At 32.6% G+C, this 11,024-nt stretch overlaps 1 protein-coding gene across 1 annotated transcript in view; it reads right to left on the reverse strand.

Annotated features, from left to right (window-relative positions):
* The window catches only part of LOC106679787 (zinc finger protein rotund), a gene marked incomplete at its 5' end in the record, with an annotated part of 150,296 nt that extends 145,766 nt beyond the window's left edge, over positions 1-4,530 (reverse strand). Inside the window, 1 exon segment of the mRNA XM_014419128.2 lies at positions 4,346-4,530. Within this exon segment, the coding sequence (XP_014274614.1) occupies positions 4,346-4,530 (185 nt within the window).
* Positions 4,531-11,024: the final 6,494 nt, after the last annotated feature.

Raw genomic sequence — 11,024 nt, forward strand, 5'->3', positions numbered from 1 at the left:
AAATAAATCTATCAATTCCAAAAAAAAAAAATTCTTTAGAAGTCGCTCCATATACACACCTTCCCAATTCTGTCAATTAATTTTGTAAATTATATTTTGTTGTTCTTTATTATCGATCTTATCCTTCATATTGTTGAGATAATTACCTAATTTATTGTAAAACAAGAAAGAGTACCTCTTCATTCACAAAATATAATTAAAATTTCTATTTATGGTTTTAAAAATCGATTGTACGGAAATACGACTTTATATCCTTCTGATTTTATGTGCTAAGTGATTGATATCGATAAGGATTTCTTTACTTACATTATACGATTAGGATTTCTCGGTTACAGGGTCACCACTTGTCGGGGTTGTCTGGTCTTAGGCGATTTCTCCAGCCTGGTGTCTCTGAACAGAAGGCCCACGACAAGACGTATTCAATTATGGTTAGGAAAGGGAGGCCGTGCCAGGGGATGAGCCCTGGACACTGACTAGGTAGAGGAGGTGTAGGTGAGAGAGTATGAGGCAGCGTAACAGTTCTAGTTGCGGAGATGAAGCCGACGGACTAGAACTGTCATGATAGGAGTCAGCTTACTGGTTACCGAGATGAAGCGGCGGGCCAGTGAAACTGAAGGAGATAGGTTACAATCTTAGTTGCGGAGATGAAGCCGGCGGACTAAGATTGCTGGAGTAAGGAAAGGGGATAGGACATAGTCTAAGCATAACAAAAAAAAACAATTCTTGAGAGAACAGAACGGCAATTGACCTCTCTATCTCAGGTAGAGTGTAAGCATCGAGTCATCTGTGGTTCTGACTAGAGCCGGAGAAGGCTCGACAGTTAAAGGCCTCATGTGATCGGTAATCACTGAGAGTTCACTCTTTTAGCTCTACCTGAGGTAGTTCCGTAGAATCTTATTGCTCGATCTCTTTTTATTTTATCATTAAATTCTTACATATTCGTATTAACATATATACATTTTTATATAACAGATCGTATTTTTATAATCATCACATATATACAATTGTACAGCTTCTTAGGCGCTTGTAGTGCTGGCCCCTGTCGGGTTTCCGCGTAACTACGTGTTCGCTCGCGACTCCCGTGCTCGCTGACTGTTACAGGGATGCTTGTAGTGCTGGCCCCTGGTGGGATATAGCGGTACTACGTGCTTGCTGTTACAACTTTGACTTAGGATGGCTATAAGAAATATCTCTATTAAGCCGACTTTGAGCAGAGTTAGATTTCAAATTCCTCTAACCCCAAGTGTGTGGAAGACTTTGTCCATAAATATTGTTCTAATCTAAGAAGCGGAGGTTATATATAGCCATCCGATGGTCCGAGGTCTTCAGCCGGTCAGATTATAGACAATTTATTAGATTTATCTCTTAGATCTTTCTCTTCATCTGTTGTCTTCTTAAGGTGTTTATCCGTATTCTGTTAAGGGATAGTTGAAAAGCTGTCGTAATTTAGAAAAATAATTTTTGTATTTGCACAGTATGATTGATGGCGAATTTTTTTTTATAAGTTATCGTTCAAGAATATTAATGGGAATAGTTAGGGCGGATTTTCACATCTCATCTAGATTAAAATCAAACTCATTAGCCGGTATGGAATGCATTAAATATAAAACTCGACTTCAGACAGCTTTATGTATTACGTAATGTATAAATTATATTTTTTAAATGCATTTCTGTTATGTAAAACTACCATGCGCAATTCTGATGTAAGGTGTTGATGAATCTATTTTTATGGAGATGGGGTTTCCCTAGAAACAAAATGATTCATTCATAATTTTGTTTTGTTGTTTGTTATGGGTTGATTAACAACCCGTAGATCTTTATTCTTATGAAAGGGGTTAACCTATAAGACAGATTATTTATATTTTTTTATCGATTGGTTATATGTAGTCATAATCATATATGCAATATCATTGACAGATCTATTACTAAGTACCTTAATAAGAAATTAATACAATAAATTGTTAGAGTAACTTTTTTTTTACATTTTTGATTTATCATTTTCAGTAATAAACCTTTGTGATCGGCCTAGACAAAAAAAATCAACTTCCCCCCTTCAAGAATCCAAAAATTAAGTCCGTCCACAGTATTGTTTTTTTTTTTTACGAAACCACAGAGCCGATGTTTTTAAGATTAGGCAAAAAAATCGAATCTCACGACTTGATGATCCTCCTAACTATTCAATACCATGCCGTTTTGTTTTAAAATAAATTCGATTACGAGTTCCATACTCTTGAACGGGTTTTGATCCCAGTATCAAATTGGATATCCCGTGAGTGAGAAGTCTTAGAAAACAAGTTTTTCTATAGACAATAACAACAAAGTGATACTCCAGACTTTAATGAAACTTGTCTAAAGCTCTCTCCTCAAAACCCTTTAACTTTTTTTATATGCATAATATGTCTTCTAGAAATATCAAAGAACAAAGTTATAAAAATAACTCATAAAGTATATTTTTTATGATAAATTAAATTGTAATTATTTGAGAGATAATTAAATTCCCTAAAAAAAAATACCAATGCCTAAATAACTTATAATAACAAAAATAAAGCGTATATGACTTTTTAATCATACTTTTATAAGATTCTTGTTTACTTTATACTACTTCTAATATTAATTTGATTACTATGTCTCTCAGAACATTTTTTGTAATGTAATTTAATGTAAGTTGTGTAAGTGGACATACCAGATATCTTTGATATGGCATTTGTCATAGGCAGGGTTGGCCAACAAGTCGATCGCGATCGACTAATTAGATCTTATATACCGAAAAGTTGCCCCCCCCCTCCACCTGGCCATGAGTAATACAACGATAATACTCGGACATTTTCTAATTGATTCCGTTTCTTGACAACGTAATCATATATTTTGCAGTTTTTTCTTCCGTTACAAGGAATTATTATCAAATATTATTTTGATTTGAGTTATGCTTTGTGAATTTCTACTTGTGCATTCTTGTACAGTTTCCGCTCTTTACACTCGTACGAGATATGGAACTCATAAATCTTCATTAAATTTTTTGCACAATGTTTTCTTTATATTGTTTTAATATAAAGTATAAATTATTCATTTATTTTTTCGTTCTATTTTGATAGAGTGAAGACGAACTTGGACAGTAGGTAATTGATAAGGCGAGGTGGGAACTCGCGATTGTGAACCGTTCAGCAGTGGCACGCGAACTCTTCAATCCAGTGTTTGCAATTAAAAAAAAAAGAAAAAAATATATATATTTCCCTCGGGTGTGCTCTCACAGCTATCTTCTTATAAATATTATTTCGTTTATTCAAATTCATCGAACGGTACCCTATCGCCTAATTATCCGGCGCTATCTACAGGACTTCTCCATCAGCGGTTCACGAGTAGCCTTCACACGCCTGATGATGGAATCCGCCTTGAACCTTCTTGTTACCTCGCAAATAGGAACGGTTTGTCTTGAAAACAAGGGGAATAATTACAGGATTGCGGCCAGTTCCTTTTCCATCGGCACAATCTTGTCAGCCTTGGTCGGTAATGAGATGTGCGAGCTATGAGGTGTCTTGTGCTCAATGCTGAGGTAAAGCGTGAAGTGGAAATTCAGTCACATGGTATTAGTATTTGTAACAGACCTATACTATAGATTGTGGTTACGTTTTGACAACCTTGCAAGCTTAGGGATAGTATATCGAGCAGTGAACCCCAATTGGTTCGAGAGGAACTCCGCGAGAAGGGTTGGCAGCTCGAAGACGGATCATTGTTAAAACTTATTCTTACCTCAGCTACTGTTTTAGTTTCAATTAAAAGGTTTTAAATTTTAAACAATCAATATTTTTCAAAGGGGACCCTTTTCCCAAGTCAGAAGTGGATGTAAGCTGTGGATGGTTCAATTTTTGGGTTAATAGGCAGCAGACTTCTATGAGTAAGAACTATAGAAGGATATAGATGGACCACGGTACGGAGAAATAAACCCCTGTCTACCGTAATATCTTTGGAACACGCCTATTTCAAAATAAATTTTTTTTTTTGTAGGAAATGCAACTATTCAAGCAAAGCAGCGATAGTTTTATGTTTGAACTTTTATTTCCTTTGACTTTAAATATATTTCTCTCACTTTAGTTACTACATTGCTCGGTTCTTTTTAGCAGAATGTGGTTCATATACTTATTATACCATTGATTTTATCGGAACAATACTTATAGTGTATTTATCTACGTCCATAAATACTATTCTATGGTATTCAGTATAGTCCATCACAGTTCCTACATAAAACATAAGTCTTCGAAGATTTCTTATGAATGATACGTGATTACTGACATAAAAGTTCCCATTCTTTATGTTAACATAAAATAAATGTGATATGATAGGTACTTACAGTTGGACACATCTTGCATTGGTACTTCCTCCCTGAGCCGTTTTGTGTGACGACGTGGTGCTGTGCCTCCGCCTTAGGAAGAGGGTGAGGAACCAGGAGCATGGAGGCCGGTGGCGACGCAGAACTAGAGCCGGAGCTCTGGCTGCGGTACTGACCACTACCACCGCCGTTACCGTCCTCCAGACCTGAAACAAAATGTCATAGTGAGGATAACGTAAATGATAAAACATTATTAATAACTGACGTCTAGTTAGGAGGCAACCTAATTGGAACTACCGTGAAACCTCGGTATAACTGAGGTTCAAACATATTTATTGACCTTTTACAACGAAGTAAAACGATTGATGTGATATGAGAAATAATAGACATATTGTAATTGGAATATACACATGTAACGTAATGAAATGATTCTTATTACATATTATAAATTATCATACATTAATTACTCACTGAAACTACATATAAAAATATTTATATAACGTAACTATGAAATATATTTACATAAAATAAAATAATATGATCAGATGATCTGAATCAACAGATGAATTAATGAATACAGTTTCCGTTTGTCAGCCAACTATACGACACATACAACTCACCTCATTATAAACAAAACTTATAGCGTTAGGTCACGAAATAGGCAAAACTGACTAACACAACTGGAAGGAGGGATGTAGAAGGGATGTACGATTTATGTATACGTCCACTCTTTCTAAAAACATGGTTACGTCGACGTTATATAGAAATAATTTTCGCCATTGCGAAAATTCGTTGTACAAAGAAAAATTCTTGGGAGGTTTGCTTCCATGCACTATTCATTATATATTAGTATTTTGTCAAAAGAAACCTAGGGCGGGTTAAAAGAAATATTAAAAATATCTGAGATTATGCCATATACGTCCATTCGTTATACACAGCTTATTTTTACCATTGCTGAAACCCATTGTCCAAAGATTAATTTTTTTCTAATTAATTATTAAATTGTTATATCCATGTTTGTTTAAATACACAATATATATACATTATATAGTAGTATATTTTCGAAAGAATTCAAGGGCAAGTTCAAGGGAATATTAAAAAAAAATGTTATACAGAGGATCATACCCAGATACGTCTGTTCATTTTAAAGACACGATTACGTACACGTTATTCAGGGTTTATTTTTACCATACAGAGGTTACACAATACCGTAACCTCTGGTTTAGTTCGAGGGAATTTAAAAAAAATCACTACATCGAGGTTTAAACCGTATAGAAATATCTTTGAAAAAAAAAAACTTTTTTTAAAAATTTAATACCAGATAGTCCTAATAGGCATGGTTGATATACCAGCTAATTTTTTATTAACAGTTGATTATGGGAGGGGGGAGGATATATTCTCGGAAAAAAGCCACGCCTAACGACATAAAACGTTCAAATTAAAAAAAAATATTATGATAAAATAAATATATAAAAATAATAATCCTTAATAAGAGAGAAAAGTAAAGTTAATAACATCATTTGTCATGTAGTCATTAGTAGTTATGTAGACCTGACGTTAACAAAACAAACAATTGCCCGATACTGGAAAAAAAAATACAAGTTAATTTCAAAAAATGACAAAGAGGAAATAAATATAATAGAAGTTATGTCAATAATAGAATTTATAACTACAGAACTTATAATAGGATATCCTGCAGCAACCTATGTTACAGTCTTCGAGTTGAGGTTGGATTTCTCATGTTGTAGGTCACTGTTTCTTTAATTGTCGGTAACTGGGAGTGGAACTTCAATATTATTTGTATTGTTTGGACTAAGTGGAACGAAAACGTATGTTAAAGGATCCATATGGAATCATTTTATAAATAAATGCAGTGGAATTCTAATTAGGTCACTATAACATTTAAATTAAATAAATATTGTGTTGAAAGATGTTTAGTAGGTACAAGCTCCATTCTGGGACCTGACTTTTATCGAACACTTGGAACTTGCTGGCCTTTCAGGAGCTAATCACTGCCCACTCATTAACTTATTTAGATATCGACACAAGATAAACTAAGAAAAATAAAATAAGATATTTAGGCCACCATATTAATACATTGAATATACATAATATTCTTTTCAGAGTAAATCAAATAAGTAATATATAATATACATTTTTATTAGTTAATCAATACATAAAAAATAACATAACATTAATGATTTTAATAAAACAAAAGGTGACGAAATTCCGAACAAACATTGTATATTTTTCATTTTCTTTAAAACAAGCATTAAACAAATAGTTTAAAAACATAAATCTAAAAAATATTAAAAGAAAGAATAATTATAAGAACGAGAAAAAGTAACTGTAATATTAAAAGAGAAAATTTCACGGTTCAAAACGTCGTAAAGAAGGATATATTCTGTACAATTAATAAAAATTGTTTAAAGAATGAATCACTATCCCAGAAAAAAAAGAAAATATCATAAATAAAAAAAAATCCCCAAATAAAGAATATATTTCAAAGTTCATTTAGGTGAACCCTATTCGGAGATCTAGTGGGTTATAATTGTATGAATTAATTGTTAAATATTAACTGAAAATTCCTAAAATAAATTTAAACAACAGGAGAAAACAATGATCTTGAAAAGAATTCAATTTACAATAATTATTGGTAACATGTCTTCAGAGCATGACTCTGTTCTTTGTTCCAAGCTTTGAACAGTCGCTCGTTATATAATAAAGATCACCTCATCAGAGACAACAAATGGTAGGTGATCCTTAGGTTCCTATTGGACGGTAGATGGAGAAAAGAAAATGGATTATTGACTCATTTCAAGGTGCCCGTGCTTTTACTGCCCACGCAAATGGCGAGGATGAACTGTAAAAATTGATCTAGTCTATAGCAGTTTGTTCAGTATTTTATTGCTGAACAACAATCCTTCTAGCAATAAACTAGTGAATAGTCAGTAGAAGTATAAATTTTATTTTTAAAAAATATTTCTTTCACTAAGGAAGGATGTGGAAATTATTAAATTTAATTCAGCAATGGTAAAAAAAATGGTTAGGTGTATAAAATGTAATGACTTAGGTGATATAGATATGATAGGAAATATTTCTAAATAATATGAGAATTTTTATAGACAAAAAATAATGTTTAATGATTTTCACTACTATGATAATTGATAAAATAAAGGCATTTCAGAGGAAATAAAGGCAAGTAATTGAAAGCCTTGCCGGAGAAATCTCCTTATTAATAATTACAGCATTTTAAGTATTTAATTCTGTCTATATTTGTTTAAGTTTGTTTTGTTTCGAGTGTTTGGTTTAATAAGGAGTCGGCTCCGATATTTTGAGAAGAACGGGTGTTAGAAGGTCCAGTGTGATTTCTTAAAGTTAAAAAAATTATATAAAAAAGTTAGTTTTGATTTATAAAATTTTTGTAGAATGGTTTTTCTTATACCTGGAAACACTATGATTCTGGGCTGTAAAATAAGAGAGTGGACGTTTGTTTCCCAGGAACCAGGGTTATTTGTCAAAGTTGTCTAACTCCAAGAGTGTAACTCCAAAACTCAAATTCTCTAATTTTAAAGTAAACATGAGAAACCTAGATTTTTTATTGAAAAAAGGGTTTTTAAATTTGTATTTTTTTTTTTTTTACTTTAGTCACCTAATATTACTTAAAACAAAAGGGTGTTCAAAAACCTTGCTCTATTTATATTAGAATTTTTTATATTTGCGGATGGTGGAGATTTTTTCAATTTAATCTTCTGGTTAGATTGAAAGAATATTTTGCTTCGTAATGTGGATACATACATCCAGTAAATATACTTGAAATAATATCACTGTGAAGGTCATAATTTAATAAGGTAACAACTGACGGGAGTACGTCCGAGAAGTAGATGGGATGATAGAGTTGAAGCTGACCTAGCCTCTAGGAAGCGATGGTTGATAGTATTGGCTTATTATTATTATTATTGTTTAATAATAATACTACAAAATACTTATTTACCAAAAAAATATTTTATTTATTTATTATGAAAGAGTATCTAACCAATGGATGAGCCGAACTACATTCTCACACTAAGCCCTGCTCTCATCGACCCCGAAATAAATTGATTAATTAAGCCCTGACCTTAGGGTTAACTAGTCCCGAGTTAAAACTTTCCTCTAAAATATCCATTCTCCTTCTGGATCCACATTGTTATCCTTTCATTCATAAGTTGGAAGGAAGGAATATATCATTGAAGGGTATAATAAATCTGAATATATTAAAATATTATTTATATAAAGAGATCATTTTACATATAATACTCGATAATATTCCATTTCGGGGAATACGTGAATAACTGCATCCTGTAAATGATTTATTAACTGGATGTGCGTGTGCCGTGTATGAATTATGGTACGGCATGTATAATTAGAGAGAATGATACACTTGGCAGCAAAATGTCTATGTATAAATATACAGTAGCTCCCGTATAATATAATTAAGTATACACACTAGCGTAACTATATTCGCAAGCTGCTCTAGAACCGATTCGTGTTCTTTCGGAAGATAATTCAATTACAATAATGTTTCGTTATAATTAGCTCTAGTTGGGCTTTTTTTATTTCGTGTTAATGTGCTCATCGGTATTGATCGTACGATGTCGCCCTGACATTTACAGAAAAATTAAAAAAAAAAAAGTTTTTCAAATTAGCTAAATTGGCATCTTCTGGCTGTTCGTCGAATAACAAGCTCCCAAAGCGAGGAGTCGCCGTAAATTTAATCGGGACCTTGTTCGGAGAGTTGTAAACAAAAAATTATCCGGTATAAATATCGAATCGAGTATAGAATGTCATTTCCGTTTGATATATTTCACACCCCCTGATTTTTGTTTCAGCGCTAATAAAAAATGTTTGTGTACTCTCCCTGTATATAATATTGTTTTGTTTTTTATTTGCTAATTAAACATGCAAATTATGATAGAATTACTGTTATTTACATTTTTTTTTTATTTTTTAAAATTTGGATAATAGAAGAAATATTACCAGATTTAATTTATATAAAAAAAAAAACAGGACTGGTATTATTTTATAAGTTAACTCTTTTATTTTTGTTATAAAAACTGAGGATCGCCTTTATTAGAAGACTTTACAGTCCTTACCAAGGTACATAAAATGGGTGCCTAATAAATAATATATACCAAAAATTAATCAATAATATAAAAAATATAAGTTCCATAAAAGACGTTAAAAATTATTAATTTAATTCAAATGGAAATATTACTTTAGATTGGATATCTGTTTATTAAAATGTTTCTGTTGATGGTATTACGATTATCGCAGAACCCCAGCTATGGTCCATTTCTAAGTTATATCAATAGAACATTCATGATTAAAGTCATGATCATACATAAATAATGAATTAATGGTCAATTAAATAAATATTATGCTGAGAGGAAGAGATGAGAGGAGGATGAAAACGGATAGGAGGAGGGAAAGTATGATTAAAAGCATCCTCAGTACCGGACTCCCCACTATTATTAAATAAGATATAATAATAATAATAATAATAAAGGCCTAACTCACCCGAAGGTTCGATGCCGATACCACCAACCTCTGCATACATCCTTCTAGTGATGCCCCTCCAAACCCAATTCGACTAAATCAGATTTAACGCAATCTTCCCATCCACGTTTCGGTATACCCCTTGGCCCATCGGTTCAGTGTTTATTAATATTTTAGGGATCCGCTCGTTATTAAGTCCTACAACCTTACACGCCTACCTTATTCGCCGCAATGCCATAACTATTAGAATTATATTTACCGGCTGCAGGTCCCTTAATTTAGTGTTGAGTAGTCTTCTAAATTCTCCCGCTAATTCATCCTTTTTTGGTCTAAATATTTTACGTAATACTTTATTTTCAAAAACCTTAAGGCGCTGTTCATCCCTTAGTGTAAGAGGCCACGTCTCGCATCCAGAGCTAAGCAGTTTCGAAATTGAAAAATAACAAGCAAATCCCGCCTTCAACCTAGCTTTTATTTCCTCATTAATTTCGTTTTTTATAGTTACCATAGAACCTAAATACTTAAACCTATCTACCTGTTCAAACGTATTTCCTCCTATACCTATATCTCCGAAATTGCTCGCGTTTCTACTGCTAACTATGTATTTTGTTTAATCCGTATTTATTTCAATATCTAGTTCCTTACTGGAGTTTATTAACGCGGCTGTATTTAGTTCTATAGCTTCATTATCCTCACCCAATAATACCAAATCATCAGCATACCCAAGCACCGTTATTTTACCACCCAAAGTTAAACCCTTTTCGGTATTCATTACACTTTTAATGACGTATTCTAACGCTAGATTAAATAAGATAGGCGATAAAGAATCTCCTTGTTTTAAACCCGACCGGACCTGGAAATATTCAGAATAATGATTACTTGATTCGTACTTTATTAAACCTTTCGGTCATGCACATCCGTACGAGATTTACTAACTTCTTTCATATTCCCTGTTTAATCAAAATACTATACAGCTTCTGGCGGTCAATAGAATCGTATGCTTTTTGGAAATTTATATAAAGTTGATAAACTACCCCGGTGTATTCCAATGCGAGGCATATAATATTAAATAATATAAACTAAAATAAAAATTTTTAAAAAAATTACCAGAATTTTATTAGTTTAGATACAGATATGAATCACTATATATATGTCTATGAATATT

This window comes from Halyomorpha halys, unplaced genomic scaffold (genome assembly GCF_000696795.3).
Source record: "Halyomorpha halys isolate HHAL.00 unplaced genomic scaffold, Hhal_1.1 Scaffold218.1, whole genome shotgun sequence".
Taxonomy (NCBI): domain Eukaryota; kingdom Metazoa; phylum Arthropoda; class Insecta; order Hemiptera; family Pentatomidae; genus Halyomorpha; species Halyomorpha halys.